Below are 17977 nucleotides of genomic sequence, written 5' to 3'. Positions count from 1 at the left end.
TTACACATTTTAAAAGTTTGATCAGTTTGATTCCGGATTGGTAACTCAATCGATTCACGGTTGTTTTTAAATAATATCAATTCGATTAGATTTAGTTAAATATATATTTCAAACAGATTTCAGACTTGTAGGTTATTGTATAATTAATAATTCATTTTTTCATACTGACTTCTACAATTGTAGCTGAATAATAATAATTTGTATTTTGTTTCATATTTTTTATTAAATATCGATATTATTTATTATACCAAATTATCGCGGCTATAGAATTAAAAATTGTTTGATTCTCTTTTATATATATATATAATTTCGTAACTAAATCATAGTTAACAATAGCACTAACTCACAGTGCCACTTGTGTAATACTTTTTATATCAAAAGAAAGTAGATATATTTGAATTGCTAAATTTTGATTTTATTAATATTTAATTAAAATATAATAGCTCGAAACTTCTTAAATAACCGCGGGTGTGTAACATACTCAAAATACTATTACAGGGGTGGCTGACAACAAGAGACTCGCGAGCCGCCTAATATATTAATAAATACGAAAGAGCCGAAATTAAAAAAAAGGTCATATTAATATATATATATATATTTTATAAAAATGTTTTGATAAGATGCGAATCGTAGTTTGGCCACCACAGTACTATTATAAGTAGTTTGTTTCTAAACAATTTATATATATAATAATTACGTATTTATATACTATATATTACCTAATCTATATATTACTTTATAGGTACCTAAGCACTTATTTTTTCGTTATTAAAATATTATTGCTAAGTTTTTCAATCACTTTGTACATGTGCCTATACACGTTAGTTGCCTAGTTGTTGTCAGACACGAGGTATACTATTTTACATAGAGGCGTTTGTTGCCATCAACATAATATCATATACGTATATTCGACAAAGCTGTTACGATGGTAACCACGCTCGTGACCAAATATACATTTGGACATTTGGTTATTTTACGTATCAAGTATAATTCGTCACTCTACAGTTGTTATATACCTATGCAATTTAATTAGATATGATATGAGTTACATAAAATATAAATATTTTTTTATTTGATTTGAGAAGAATGTATACCTACGCAAATCATACTAAATAATCAAATATAGGTAGTAGGTACGTATATCTTATTTATTTTACACTACTTAGTGAAAAACATTGTATGTCGCAAGACTTAATTGTCGTATTTGTATTTTCTGATTTTATTTGCATAACGTTAATAAATATATTTATTTTATTTTTAATTATATAACCTGTACATTAATGGTACAATAAGCATGAGCTCTAATAAAACGTTACAAAGACACATTCATTTGTTGAAGAAACCATATCCTGCAACAACACTTTGGTGCTAATAATATTTGAAACAGAAAATATGTCATCGAAGAAGAAAATCAATTCATTGTCAAAGGTTAATAACGAAAATTCAATGGAACAAGTCATTTCAATTGACTCAGATCATTTCATTACCGGTTAGATATTTTTATGAAACTATAATACCTAGGTTATACTAAAAAAAAATAATTTTCTAAGGTTTTACATTTTTATAATTGACAGAGCCAATAGAAATTCACAAGGATGATTTAAAAATTGTGTTCATACCTAAAACTTTACACGAACATTTTGAATGTGTCATAGGAAAACACGTTTTTATAGATAAACCGTGGACAAAAATATTTCGTACAAAAATTATAGATAATATGCAATCACAAAATGCGGACTCATGTTTTTGGCAATTTAAAAAGGAAATTGAAGTAAAAACGAATAATTTATTATTTTATTCTTGCAAATAGCAAGAATATTATGTTTTTATTAATATGTAATTATTTATTTTTATCAGGGCATTACCAATGATTATGTTTTAGTTGGGTACAAACCATTTAGTAGTACCGATGAGGAATTTTTAATATGTACTACAGATAAAGCAAAACAGTTTATCGAAGAAACACAAATACAAACACAAGGTGAAATTAAAAAAAAAGTCGAGCGGCCAATGTGTCGTGTGCCGGGTCCTTGGGAATCCAAAAGCAGCGAAAAAGATATCGAAGAAATTAAACCAGTACAAACACGTGAAAAGGTGTACTTATTTATAATAACTATTAGATCATTTTTATAAACTTAAATCTATAATAAAACCATGTGTGTAAATTTTTTATCTCTTCGGTAGATGGGTTAAGTTAGAATCTAATACATAATAATATATAAACTTAACGAATAGTATACACATTATAAACATGTTTTATACAATATTATAATACTACTATTAACTTGGTAATTTTTTTTAATAAACATAATAATATATGCAAATACATATGAGTATAAATTGTTGTAATATAAAAGTGATAAGTACCTTTAATTAATAAGTAGTAACTCATGATAAATAATAAAACAATTAAAAATTGACAGATAGCATACAAATGGAAACTTCCGGCAGGGAGACTTCAAGCTGAAGCAGAATTTGAGGACGCGCTTTCAAAATCTATAAAAAATGATTATGTGAAATTAGAACCACGTCCAAAAGAAATTTTCAAAAGTAATGATGCTTTAACAATGGAATCGAGTGTTCAAGTAATTTATATAAACAATTAATCAAGTAATACGAATAAGTATTTTAAACTATAAACAAATCATACCTCATTGTTCAGGCTGTCCGACAAATGGTCAATAGGGAGATGCAGACAATTCCAAGAATTAAATATAATAAATGTATTCAGTCAGTTGCCGTGGAAGAAGACATGTTTCAATTACAACCCCAAATTACATCAGAAAAAGCTCTTGATGATTTTTTAAACAAACATGTTCCTAAGTAAATATTTATAATTTATATAACAATAGATTATGTTTTTGTATAATTATATAGATTATGAGAATATGATGATTATATTATGTACAAAAATTACAACCAATTGTTCCAAACAAATAACTAGTTAAGTGCATATATTATTGTATGTAATAATATATACATGTAAAAATATTCGCGTACCAACAAAAATCATTTCCATAATTTTTGACATACAAAATAATATAATGGAAACCACTATCGGTTTAAAAACAAGTATATAACACCTAAAATGCCTATACTTACTAAAATTAATATATTATTAACCACTATTGTAGTTATTGTATATATTGAGCATTGCATTATATAAATTATTATATTTTTATAAATTAAGTTTAGTGAATCAGTTACATTACAATGAGTTATACGATTTATACCGTGATGACTATAAACTTTTAAAAAATGAAAACGAAAATGAAATCGAACAGGTCTCCAAAGTTATAAAACTTCTACCAGGATATCAAAATGAAGTATCTAAAAAAAGATATGTATCTTGTCAAACTTGGCATCCGACGATAGCGGGTAAATTAATCATAAATTATGACAATTTTATAGATATTTGATAGTATAAGTTTTTAATATGTTGATTTCTTTAGGTATTTTTGCAGTATCTTACACAATCAATAGTAATGAGTTATATAAGACAGTGAGTTTAGAAACATCCGATGATGAAATTACCAAGTCAACGGCTAAAGACGAAAAATACGGCGTATCCTACAGCGATGATGATATCGACACAGACTCTTGGAGTAACCGACCAGAAACTAAACTTTTAGATGAGAATTATAAAGAAAAGATAATTTCTTTGTTAAATAAAGAATTTGTGCAGGTAAATTAACATGTAATTAAATTAAATATAATACTAAATGTTGAGTATTTTAATTTGAAGAGGATGAGGATAATTCAATTAACAGATGATGAAAAAAATAATCAACAACATAGCCATGACATTGATAGACAGTTACGAAACTCTTTAATTTATGTTTCTCACGAACAGATATCCACGTACAATGATCTTCCACTTGTAAATTCAGGTATGCTATTGCATATTAAACGTCAATATAAAATCAACAAAATTATACCAATAATGATAATATGATAACAATAAATAACTTTTTATTTTAACTATAAGATAATGGAACTTTGATTGACGAAAACATAATTATTAAAGACGGCCAAAGTGAACTAACGGGTATTGAACATCAAATTATAGATCAACAGTATCAATTAAATTTGAATAACTTTTCCACAGATGAAAACGAATATGAGATACAAAACAATGAAATGCATGACACAAAAAAATCGGCGAATATGATGAGTATTACAAATAAGAATGAATATGATAACAATATGGACGTGATAGATCATCACGATTCTGACACAGAAAGCTTTTACAATATTTGGGGCGATGATGAAGAATGGCTTTATGATAACAAATTAAGGAATGCTGTTAGAAATATACATAGGTAAATGTTTATATTTACAATAATTCTATTAAATAAATGTAAAAAATAGGTACTATTATTATTATTATTTTTTTTTTAATAGGGAATTTAATAAAAAATATGATCGAGAAGCAAGAGAAGAAAAATTGTTTAGACTTTTAAAGTCTGAAGCCAAGTATACTGAAAAAAAAAATAAGTAAATATTTAAAAAAAATAATTTTATTATAATATTTTATAATTATATATTTATATTATGATTAAAAAATAATGTATTAATTTATTTTAATTAAAAATATAGACTCGATGATATGGAAAAAGAGAGAATAAAATTAACCAAAGACATGTTTGAAGCTGGAGATATGAGTCAAAAATTAAAATATCAACTAGAATTTAAAAGTAAAAAGAGAAGAAAATCTTTATCAAAACATAAATCAATGATAAATGATGAAGTACCAAAAAATAAAAGTGAAAATATACCAATAATGGATGATCAAAATAACTCTGTTTTCATTTGGTCAGTTAATGATAATATTTTTCCAAAGGTATTTATTATTGAGTATTTAGCAATAAACTGTATTATATTTTTCATATAATATTAATATTATTATTTTTAATAAACCACTATGTCTTAACTTAAATAATAAAAATATAATATAAATTATAATATAATAACAATATTAATAACATAATATTTTAATAATATATTTGTGACTTATTATAAAGTAATATTATATTATATGCATTGTGTGTAACATTAATTTTATAAGAATTACATACCTATCTAAATATAAAAAAAAATTTTTTTTAGTTGAGACTGGAAAGTGCGGAAGAAGTGCGTTGTATTGAATTTAATCCTAGACACGGTAATACTGTTGTAGGAGGGTTAAAAAATGGGCAGATTAGCATATGGGACATTGAAGGAAAGTTGGAGACGACAGGTTTAAATGATTTAAACATGTCAGAAAAGGAAAAAAAACATCACAAACATCTAGTAAAAATAATAAATAAATAGTTATATTTATTATCTTACAAGTTATCTACAAAGTTTAAAATAAATTTTATTTTGATAGTGGGAACACATGAAATGGTCGTTGGACGTTGAGTTTGAAACTAGAATCAAACCAGCAGCACTTAGTGCAATTTTAGAATCTCATTTGTCAACAGTGACTGCAATTCAATGGATTCATCCCACAAATGAAGTTAGTTGAATTAAATAAGTATTAATTTATAATAACCATTAATATAACTAATATGTGTAGTAAAAATTAATATAATAATATCATTAATATCAAATTAAACTAGGTTAAGTAGCAATTGAAATAATTGAATTATAGACGTTGTTTTATATATTTACATAAAAAATATTATTGACATTTCTTTGCGTTAAAATTTAATCATAAAAAATAAACAAATATCAAGATTTATATTCATATATTATATTAGAATGCGTAATACACATAAATACAATAATTTAAAACAAAAAGATTGAAAATTATATAAGTATTATAATTATTAGAACTATTTACACAAATCGAAATATTAAAAATGTTCTATCCAAAGATAACGTGGTCATTATATTTTTAAACATAAATTTATTATGAATCAAGTTTCACGAGCAGTTTTAATAGAAATTCATATTAATGTATAATATTGTGTCGGTTTTTAATCACAATTCCAGGAAGAAATTTTCGTTTGGACTAAATTTTGATTATATTATATAAGATATACACAGAAATCGCTTTTTGATATACATTTGAAATAAAAAAACAATAAATGAAATATTATGTATTTATTTTTTCATTTTCATTATATTTCTGTATTAACAACAGCAACCCTATATATTAAAAACAAAACAAATATTTGATGTGCGTAAGCCATAACTAAATCCATATGTGAGCTACCTTATAGCAACCTATAGTACAGTGTTTTCCAACTATTTATTCTATTTCAAACTTTTTTCTTTAAAATAATAATGAAAAACAAAACATTTTTAAAAATTTATAAGGAGAGTGTAGAATAAAAAAAAAAGTTGGCAAACACTGAATTAGTATAATTAACGAAAAATATATTCAAATTAAAAAGTTTAAAGTTAATAACGAGAAAAATATTAATTTAATTTAACGAGTTTCCTAATTATTTTTTTTTTTTTGGTTTACAAATAATAATAAAATAATTATGGTGATTGCTGAGCTACATTCAATATTTTTATAATAACAACTAAATATTTTATTAAAAATGTATTACCATTTCTTCTTATTATTGATATAGGTAATGGTTTAGGTAGTGACAGGTTAGGAGCAATTATTATCCGCTAAATTATTTGATCAAGTTATACATATTTATTGTTTATTTTTTGATTATGATAAAATAAAAATGATAAATGTATTAGTCTTAATTATAATTGTTATAGTTATATGTAAAGTTGATTTTAACATAACGTATTACTTTTAAATCAACAAATTGATGCTTTAACCAGTTTAGTAATTAAGTTAATTAGAAAATTAAAATTAAATTAACTTGTTAACTTAATTTTGATTATTTTAATTATTTAATGTTTAATTTTGTAAATAATATTAATATTAAATATACAATATATTATATTATATTTATATATATACTCATTTATAGTGATTTAAATAATTAGACGACAGTTATTTACCTAATTTATTAAATTTTTTTTTATTTAATTCTATAATAAGTATAGTATTATAATATAATGTTTTGGTATATTATTGAAGTATAAGATAGTATAATGTGACTTGTAACCTTATTTTTTTTCAGATAACACCATTAGGAGCATTTATTAACGTTCAAGAAGGCCAATTTTCAGATCAATTTTTTTCTGCTTCCATGGATGGGACTATAAAACTTTGGGACTTGAAATCGACACCAATGCCCAGAATCATTAAAAAAAGTACAACTAACACTAGTTTCAATCAACCAGAAAAGCTAAACAACTATAAATCACCATTGAGTATTTACAACAACTGTCTAAAGCCTTCGTATACGGTTAGAATATACATTTTAATTAAACATCAGTTCAGTTTTTAACAAGTTAATACTATTTGTTTGTCAATTGATACTAAATAAGGTTAGGTATACAATATGAGTTGAAGTTTTAGTTGCAATTGTTGATAGTACCTTATTTAATAATATTTGAATCCTTTGGGTACAAATGTAAAATACATTGATGTGATTTAACTTATAAGAATTATCTGGTTTTATTTTTTTTTTCCATTTGCCCATCAAACCTGGCTGAACAGACAATTAACTAATTAAACTGTATTAGTTTTAAGTGTGATATTCGTAAGTAATTAAATTCATCACTAAATGTTTAAAATTAGATTTTGAATATTATGAAATAATAATAATAATACACGGCATTTTTATTATTTCAATCAACAAAAATATTTTCGATGGTTATTTAATGGCTTATCTTTTTCGGTACATCAAAACTACAGAAAGTCAATATTTTTTCATATTTAATTCAGAACAAAAATTATCCAATTATATAAACTATAATATTATTCCTATTATTTATACTTCATTTATTGATATTGCGTGTAGATAATTTTTATATCAATATACGTTATTACCTATCTACTAGTTATCTACTTACTGACCTACATATACGAGTATCCGAGTATAAACATTAAAATATGATTATTATATTACCTATAATAATATTTATGTAAATTTCAAAAGTTTATCCATATTTTATAGTAATTAATATTAGTAAATAATAATCATAAGAGATAGAACTAATAAGTAATAACATAAACTTAGGATGGATCTATCGTTTTCCTAAATTATAATAAAATATAAATAAAATTCCATTCTTCTATTTAGAGTCTCATTAAAAAAAGTTTTTAACTGTTACAAAGTATTTTAGACTCTGAGCGGAGCGATGAATATATTCATTTTATAAAGATGCGTATTTTTTATGCAAAATAAATTTTCGTTATGACCCATTTTTTGTGATAGAATTTTCTATATATAGTAAAATTTTGTAGTATGTCGGTATCAATTCAAACATTAATAAAACAATAATATTATAATAATACAGTATTACGTAGTATTGTAGAAATACATATAATATATTTATTATAAAATAAATGCAATGGTTTCAGAAAAAAATTAAATTAGTCCACTGTATTACTAATAGCAAAATAAATTACTTTAATAGTAATTTCAAATAAATTATCACTCTGAAATATATTTAATGATATATGGACTAACAGACCTTCTCCACTCAGAATTAGTTTTTGTATACGTATACTGCGAAATACCGAATGGTATATTATTGAATTTAAATTTAACACATCAATTACATTACAGTAATTCACTTTATACTTATACCGTACAACAGAGTGGTACGTACTTATCAGTTATTAATCTTTTTTATTTACATTTTTTTTCACCACAATCTATTAATAAATACATCAAATAAAAAATATATAATAAAAGCCATATAAAGTTCTTCTTGTCAATTTTATTTATATTCACGAACATAATATGTAATACTCTATAGTCTATAATCTAAAGAACCTGGAAAAAAAAATAAGAATAACATTTTTTTTAAAAATTTAAATAGAAAATTTACAATCTGTAACATATTATGTATAAATGTATAATAATCAAATAGGAAAAAAATGATGTAGAGAATATTTACATAATACTAATATTGTATGTTAAGGTAGACTGTCTACAGTGAAAGAAACCTCAATGAATAACATTAACACATTAACTCAATATTATAGAAAACAGATGATTTAGTTTAACATTATTAATGATTATAAAATCATAATATTAAATGTAAATGATTGTTGTAGATCATTATCAGAGAGCCAGAAAAGACAACACACAGCCCCATAACAGCGTTGTCTTTTGAAATACCTTTGATGCATTATAAGTATACATCTGATAAACCACTAAGTATCGGAAAACGACTGTTTGAATATGGTAAATGTTGATATTTAATAATAAAGTAAAGCATTAAATTAATAATAATTATCAAAACTATATGGTTTATATTATTTTAGTGCCAACAAAATCGAATGATCCAAACCGTATATTGGTTGTTGGTAGTATTATGGGTCAAATTGGAGTTGTTACTTGGAATGGTTATGATACACACCAGCAGGGTCGAAATAGCGAAGGTGTAAGCTGCATAGAAATTTAATGTTTAGTTACAATTTAAAAATACAACCTCTAAATTTACAGAGTGCAAAAATATTTGGTGGGGACAAGTGCACGATGGACCAATCAACTACATTAAGCGAAATGTATTTTATCCAGATATTCATTTAGTCTGTGGTGGACACGTAGTATCTATTTGGAGTTTGAGTTATAAAGTAAATTTAGAATAGTATAAATAAAATAATATAATATAATTAATATAATTACCACTAATAACTAGGCATGAACTACATGCACAAAATACTGCGTGCATTATTACATTAGCAAATACAAGTGCATTCAAATTTAATTTAACATCCCATACTAAGTTTATTTATTATTAATTTAATTATCAAGGTTAGAAAATAATAATTTCATATTTATATAGTTCATTAAGATTGAGAGCGGAGCAATAAATTTATTAATCTTACCAACGCGATACCCGTGTTTTTTTTAAGTATCTGTCTTCACATTTTAAGCAGTAAAATGTATCGATTTTCAAATTTGAGGTTGATTTCCGATAGCAAATTGGATTTAATTAATATTTTTTTTTATGACTGGGGTGTTGAACGTATAAAAATTCGTTATACTTTTCAAAATAACCGAGAAAAAAAAGATCAAGGAAAAATTTAACTCAAACCCAGTACTCGACCAAATCGATTTTGTTGTTTTTGGCGTAATTAAAAAACAATAAGCCACATATACTTAAAATTCTTACCAGATATTTATATCAGCACTTTCTATACATATTATTAGATTATAATAAAATTGTTAATGTATTTTGACTCTTTTTAAGGTATTAATCCATGTTTGAAATTTGATGTTGATAAAAATTGAATACGAGATTTCTCTTATAAGTCGATCATTTACCAATCGAAAATATCGAAAATATATAGTCAAAATATTTTTTTTTATAATCGTTGACACGTATAATTTTGACAAATGTAATTATAATTTATAATCATGAATAAAAATTATAAGTTTATTTTAGGGTGGTCCAGTTTGGTGGAAGCGTTTCAACGATTTAACAAATAGCGTTTTATGGTCTACTACTCATCCCGCAGAATTTCGAGTGTCTTTTAACACCAATGGGATTTTACAATTTTGGAATTTCATGAAACACACTCATAAGCCTTATTATACAACGGATATTTTCATCAGCGATGGACTAATAGCAAGTAAACATATTGAAATCATAAATATTATTATACATATAAAAAAAATATATAAATATAATAGTATTATTCATACTTAAACATTGAATGTTTTTATAAAATGTTGTACATTTACAGCGTTATCAGCTCCATATTCACCAATACATTTCATTGATACCGAATGGTTAACATTCACTGAAGGTTTACATGAAGTATTGAATTATAAAAAAAACGAATTGATCAGCTTTTCGGATTCCACTGGGACAATAATGATGATCACCACAGATGCAGTGGTAATGGAGCCTAATACAATCGAAGAGGTTGGACGAGTATTCCAGAAGGAGGTGATTTGGAGAAAAGAGTTGGATGCATGGAACAGTAAGTATAAAGAAGAATTCAGATCGATAGCAGAAAACGACGAAGATGGTCGAGATTACAAAGCAATTAAGTCATATAAACCAAACTCGGTTCATAGCGACAACATCCAACCAACGTTGTCACAAGAACAAATAAAGAGAAATATTATTGATGAAACTTTAAAGTAAATAAATAAATAAATAAATAACTGTTTGTTCAATTATAAAACTAAACATTGTCTTAATATTTAAAATTCAAATAAATAATTTCAGTTGGTGTTTTAACCAAAAAGGGCCACAAACACGTTTGGGTAAAATGAGAGATAAATATTTACAACGCGAAAAGCGACACATGATTGAGGCTATGATGAAAAAAAAAAATATTGATCAAAAACAATTAGAAGAATATTTTAAAGGAATCGAGGAAAACAAGTATGACAAAGATGATATTACAAACATGAAGTTCGAAGCTAATGAATCTTATAGAGACATAGTCAACAAAATATTATCTGCAGAACAAACAAAAGAACATGTATGATTGTGGTTTTAAATTTAATTAGATTTTAACTTCACTAAATTATTATAAAAAAAATATTTACTTACTTATAGATATTAGATGTCGATTCAAAAAGAGGTGAGTCGGTTGATATGAAGAAAACAGTTGAAAAAATTCAACAACTGTTGGTGACTGACATTGCAATTGAAAAAGAAAAGTTGAGTAATTACATAAAAAACAGTCCATTTAAAGCTGATCAAGAAGATTGGGCTGAAGTAATTGAATTCGCAGAAAAGAACGTTAGAAATAGATTAAATGACCCAACTCTTTTAAAAAGTCCAGCATTACGGTAATGCATTAAACATAAATCAGAAAATACAAAATTAATATTAAGACGAATGCAAATTTAAACTATATTACTTATATTAATTATACATTATTTTTTTTTTTTTAAAGTTTGATGCGCCGGGAATGGGCAAAAAAATACATTAATGAAGGTTATAAGATTAAAGAATGGAAGACTCGGAAAGATGAACATGCGTGCGATCGATATAATATAAGAAATAAAAATATAGATGTATTAAAAACTATGTATGGAAAAAGTTACAACCCATATTGGGATAAGGACTTGCGACCACAGAAAATGAGAGATGCCATTCGAATGCGATTAACCGAGGCAGCGGATAACGACGATGAAAGATTACATGAAAGTTATTTTGATGAAAAACGCGGTAACTAAAAATATTTAACATGCAGAATAAATTATATTTATTCACATACAAATACTTATATTATTTCATAGGTGGAGACAATAGCTGTTATACCAATTATTTATCATTAATGGGGCCAAGGCCCATTTCCGGTTTTCCTGAAGATTATTCGGGAATTTCCAAAAAAGAACTATCGATACACGATGATGACGAAAGCGAAACACGCGCTACTGAATTTGATGGTTTCAATAGAAATAATGATCGAGCAAAAATTAAAGATCCGTATAAAAGCAAACGGCTGTACAATGAATGCGACGAGTATCAAGATTTAGAAACAGTTGATGAACAAGATCATGAAGATTAAAAATAATTATCAACTACCTTGAACGCATTTAATGAAAATTGAAAAGGACAACTTAAATAATACTATATCGAATAATTTTATATCATAAACATTATGTAGCTATATTCGTATATTTAAAAAAAAAATGATATAATTTACTATTTTGGTTTGCGAAAAATACTTTTTGAGTAAGTATTTAAATAATTTATAATATTGTTTACTTTCATCATAACTTGCATTGCTTACTTTTATACACTCTTACAGTAACAGTATAATATAGTATGCTAATTTGTATTTTTATATTCTTTAAATTGTTTTGACAAGTACTCAGATTATTATTATCATTATGTATTAACTATTTTTATTTTTATATAAGCTTTAAAACATATAAATGTACCTACTAAATAGTTCTCTTCTTGTTGTATAGAGCTAAATCAATTTTAATATTCTATTTCGACATTTTTGGTTGTCTATTCTCAAACATTGGTGGATTTACTTGTACATATTAGTTCAATCTCAACAACAATAACCAACAATATAACTATAACTCAAAAATATTCTATAATCAGATTATTACAATTATTATTATTTTTATTTCTCCTTTCATATACGGTTATTAACGTGAATCACTAAAAAAATCACAAGAAATATTTTTTTATTGGTAATTATATATTATACCTACCTTCAGTACTTGGCAAATACACATTATTATTAATTTTAGTGTGAAATCTAGTGATAATCGCCAACGACCATACCACGTTGAATACACCAGTTCTCGTCCGATCACTGAAGTTAAGCAACGTCGGGCGTAGTTAGTACTTGGATGGGTGACCGCTTGGGAACACTACGTGCCGTTGGCAACTTTTTATCGTAACGCACAATATTATTATCACTAATGATAATATTTGATTTCAATATTGTTTTTATATTATATTTTATTATATTATATATGTTTATTTAGAACACAAAAAATATATAACACAAATACAATAGATTTTTTATCTAGTTACAGCCATTAAATTAAGACAGATTAACTTTAACTCAGGTAAAATTAAAATATCGTTATTTTTCGTTAAAATATCCCTTTTCATCGAAAAATTAAACTTCAAATACTTGGAAAAAAAATCTCGCGTCAATGTTTTTTTTTTTAGATTTCTTTAAGATCTTATATTAAATTTAAAAGATTTTTGATTGAGATTAAACATTTTTATCAATACCTATAAAAAAAACTAAACAAATTCGAAATGCCTATAAATAGCTTAACATTAGACTAAACAATTTTAAAATATTATATAAATACAAACATGGAAAATAATACTTTATAAGTAATAGTTTTTACTTTTTTTTCTTCTTATTTTCAAGTTTCTGCGATAATGTTCTTTTGTATATCAACAGAACAAAAAAAATCATTAGAAGATAGATAAATCTTCATTATACATTTTAATATCCAATGTCGTCGTTAATTAAACTACAATTACTCATAAAAATTCATGATGCTTTAAGCTTAATTTTTCTAGTAATAAAAACTTACGAGGGATTCTGCATTAACTGTCAATCTTTTCGGAATAAAAATTAAAATATTATCATAATACAAAAATCTTACAAAATCTAAATAAAGTTAAACATTTTATATTTTATCTACTATAAATATCAAAAACATATTACATAATATTGTACATATTTAAACATTTTTATTTATGCTTGGACAGTTTTAATATAATTGTATTTCGTTGTAGTCGGATATGAATATTGAATCGGTTTCTATATATTATGTTATTTATAAAATATATTTTTAAATAATTTAAATACCTATATTTTTATTTATATCAACTGATGAATTATTTGAAAATGTTAGTTGATGACTTAATAATTTTCATATCAAGCAAATAGACCATACTCAAATAGAAATAATACTATGAAATACAGTTCTATTTTAACTAGCAAGGAAATTATTTTAGATTATATCAACAACTTTTTATATGAATCTCGAAAAATACGATTTTATATTAAATTGCTTGTCTGGCTATTTTAAAGTTTATATTGTTTATAATACACATTGTGGATCACAATTTGTTTAATATTAAAATTGTTATTTATATCAAAAGTGCAGTTGAGTATAATATCCAAAAATAAATTTCAATAAAAATTATATTAACTTGCATTTTTGACATTTATAGATATTGAATTATTTTTAATTTATTTTAATAAATAACTAATAAGTGGAATGTGATGGGTTAATTATATGATCGATACAGCATAATACTAATTAGTAATTACTTACTGAATATTTGCTGATAATTTTAAATTTTGGTTGTAAAGGGAGGAGGACAGAGGCACTTATGATGGGATAGACCAAGGGTGGCGAACCTTTTTGGGGTCAAAGGTGCCAAATTTTTCCTATCAAGATTTTGAAAATTTTTCACCTGCTCAAAGGAAATTAAATTTTCTTAGGATAAAAATAAAGTTCCAGATGTATTATATATTATTTTATTAAGTAGGCACACCTTTTTTTGTAATTATAATTTTTAAAATGTGTATAGTCTGTTTTTTTTAAATTTATTATAACAGTTATAATCAAAACTTAATAAATAGCATAATTTTAAATAATTTCAATTTTTTCACGTGCCATTGAAATTTTATCAACATGCTATAGGTTTGCCAACCCTGGGATAGACGATGTGCATTTGTGCAATCTCATTATACTATCGACCACTGAGATAAATTAAGGTATTTTAGAAAATAAAAAATTTGTGATTTTTCCGTAATATCATGCATAATTTATCAGAATGAAATTAATTATAAAATATCAATCGGCGTGCTCATTAAATTCAATCAGCTTAGTAATAATATAGTTGTACTATAGCAGAGTTAGTAGACTGAAAATCATCTGTGTGGTACAAAACTATCTGTTTTTACTTAAGTTATATTATTACTTATTACGACTGCGCAGCCCGCAGATGATGTTATAATATAGTGGGTACTTACCTACAATATATTTGACATCTAAATATTTTAACACTGCTTGTTGTTGTTATTGCTATGAATTATAACTTATAATAACTTATATTATATTATAATAATTATAATCAAATCAATTTTAAAAAATATTTTGAGCTAATTGTAACACAAACACATTACTTAACCGTTTCATACAGATAATTAATTATACAGAGTGTAACAGATAGAACTGACTTTTGGAATAACTTTTGTTCTAATTAATATTTTCAATTTTTTTTATATTTAACATTAATAGAGACCCTAGTGTTACATGTATAATTTAATTTTTTTTATGTTTATTTTTTTGTACTAAAAATAAAAAAAATTTAATTTGATTTAAATTTGTTTGGATAAATTTAAAATAGCCAATTTGTGAATCTGATTATAAGAAAAATTTTTATGGTAAAAAGATTTATCAAAGTCAAGTAGTTTATTTTTTAGAATTTTTTTTAAATATCAATATTTTTTTATTAAATTAATTTGAAATGTGATAATTATTTTAAAAATATGATTTTTGATAATTTGCTGACATGAATATATTTCTTAAATTATTTACTCATAATATAATATTAACAATTCTTGTCATACGTTTAATTGGCATGATTTTTTTTTTTGGTCAATATCTGTGACACCCTGTAAATTGAAAAATGTGGAGATAATTTTAGGACTTAATGTAAATGATATTTTCATACTTGGTGGTTTAGCAATCTTTTATTTTGTACATGGATCGAGTATATAGTTCACATTGACCGATTTTATACTTTGACCTTAACACACATTACATTTATTATTTACTATTATATTATACGTATTGCAAATTATATTGATATAATAAAAACTATTTCCGTTAATATCAGTTTTTAAAGGATGTCTGCGTTAGATAATGATGGTGACCGTTCAGTGTGCGTAATATACATTATATATTTATACAAAATAGTATTACAAAACTGCACTTCCGATTTCTAATTTTGTAGTTTCCAATTGTTTAGATTAGGTTATTTATAGTTAAATACTCGTATACCATGAGGCATATGTCTTCTGTGCCCTATATAATATATTATAATAGGTTTAATTTATATCTAGGAAAAATAATATTGTATGTTAAATTTTTCGGCCTACCTGTTGATACGAAAAATACAGGCAGATCTATAATACGGTATTTAAATGACTTTTCAGTATGTGACTATAACTAAAAATTAAATTATTAATATACTTTTAGTATATTATGCTTTATACATTGTAGTATATTGTGTAAGTCTAACTGAACATTTTACTACTGGTACTTGTATAAAACATGATTTATTTTTAATCAGTGCACTTTCGTAGTATCGTTTACATGCTACTAAAAACTATATATCTAAAATAATATATTGCTCGATTAAACTTGGGAGTGTAGTTGGACGGGCCGATTTTGAGTCAACAAAAAGTTTATTACGTATTTATTTTCAATATTTAAAAAACTGTTCGTTAGAAATTATAATAAAAATGCTGTTTTTACGACTATTGATAATTTGGTTGAAATGAACAAATATTGAAAATAACTTTGTCGAAAATATAGTAAAATTGTAATGGGTCAATTTCTGATTAAAAATTAAATTTGTCCAACTTAAGTTGAAACCCTAACCTACTCTTTAGCCAGGTGATTAGGTCTAATTTATACTATATTGTAAGATGATGATCGCAGTCCACTTATTAATATCTGAAAAGCACTTATTGAGTATAGCTGATAAATTAAATTTATGATTTAAAATAGAATTAGAATTGTATTTACATTTTCTTGATGGATGAAATTTTTCTATATGTTGATAAACTTAAAAAAAAGTTTTTTTTTTAATAATCATAGCTATATTTAAATATACATATACACAGTGCTCGAATTGGGAAAAAATAAGTAGAGGAGCTCCATTCAACGATTTAAAAACTGCGTTTCAAGTATACAATTACTTACTAACACAGACCCGTGGGTGGCTTCGCCCCCACACCATCCCTTACTAACCTTAATTACATTTTAAAAATGTACCACTTTTCAACTACACAGATATTTTAATTCTCCCTTCATACTAGTCCACATAATGATATGTATTATAAATTATAGACAAAGAACAGTAGGTATAATATTATAATTAATTAATAATCAAACTACAAAAAAAATATATATGGCCATAGAATTGGTAATAATAATAATAAATTAATAAACTATTATCAAAAATAATTTTGACACTAAAAATTGTAAAATTCGTTATATAATAAATTGAAATCCACATTTTAATAAAAATTATTTTGGACATAAGTTTGTGCCGTCCCCCGGTTCCTGCGAACAAATAAAGTTGCGGTACGCAAAAAAAATAAATAAATAAATAGTATGAGAGCTCCGTCCCCTGTGCACCCCCTCCACCCCAATTCGAGCATTGATTATACATAATATATACACATCATATATAT

General features: G+C 24.8%; 1 protein-coding gene and 1 non-coding gene across 3 annotated transcripts; both read left to right on the top strand.

Moving 5' to 3' along the window:
- The first annotated feature begins 467 nt into the window (after nt 1-467).
- Nucleotides 468-12829, top strand: LOC132927648 (dynein axonemal intermediate chain 3-like). 2 transcript variants are annotated; one of them, XM_060992228.1, is made up of 24 exons: nt 469-1489; nt 1575-1771; nt 1858-2094; nt 2424-2585; nt 2663-2823; nt 3191-3378; nt 3453-3685; nt 3746-3890; nt 3989-4048; nt 4109-4322; nt 4405-4497; nt 4600-4843; nt 5110-5292; nt 5372-5500; nt 7083-7310; nt 9134-9263; nt 9344-9460; nt 9525-9655; nt 10471-10657; nt 10772-11174; nt 11263-11521; nt 11599-11834; nt 11942-12216; nt 12288-12828. In XM_060992228.1, the coding sequence occupies exons 1-24, from the start codon at nt 1393-1395 to the stop codon at nt 12557-12559; spliced, it is 4581 nt and encodes a 1526-aa protein (XP_060848211.1). In that variant the 5' UTR covers nt 469-1392; the 3' UTR covers nt 12560-12828. The 2 variants fall into 2 exon arrangements, with proteins under 2 accessions (XP_060848210.1, XP_060848211.1); XM_060992227.1 differs by having other exon boundaries at nt 468-1489; nt 3989-4322; nt 12288-12829.
- Nucleotides 12830-13279: 450 nt separating this feature from the next.
- On the top strand, nt 13280-13398 carry LOC132928087 (5S ribosomal RNA). The gene has a single exon (XR_009661964.1). It is a non-coding gene; the product is annotated as a 5S ribosomal RNA (ribosomal RNA).
- The last annotated feature ends 4579 nt before the right edge of the window (nt 13399-17977 follow it).

This window comes from Rhopalosiphum padi, chromosome 3, assembly GCF_020882245.1.
Source record: "Rhopalosiphum padi isolate XX-2018 chromosome 3, ASM2088224v1, whole genome shotgun sequence".
Taxonomy (NCBI): domain Eukaryota; kingdom Metazoa; phylum Arthropoda; class Insecta; order Hemiptera; family Aphididae; genus Rhopalosiphum; species Rhopalosiphum padi.
The sequence above is the reverse complement of the archived record's forward strand: the minus strand, read 5'-3'. Positions and strand labels throughout refer to the sequence as shown.

Bases quoted from the DNA above. Each gene is read 5' to 3' on its own strand.
- LOC132927648 (XM_060992227.1), top strand. From the start codon at position 1,393: ATGTCATCGAAGAAGAAAATCAATTCATTGTCAAAGGTTAATAACGAA. The intron at 2,095-2,423 runs GTGTACTTATTT...AAAAATTGACAG, and splicing joins CAGTACAAACACGTGAAAAG to ATAGCATACAAATGGAAACT. The intron at 9,461-9,524 runs GTGTAAGCTGCA...CTAAATTTACAG, and splicing joins GCAGGGTCGAAATAGCGAAG to AGTGCAAAAATATTTGGTGG.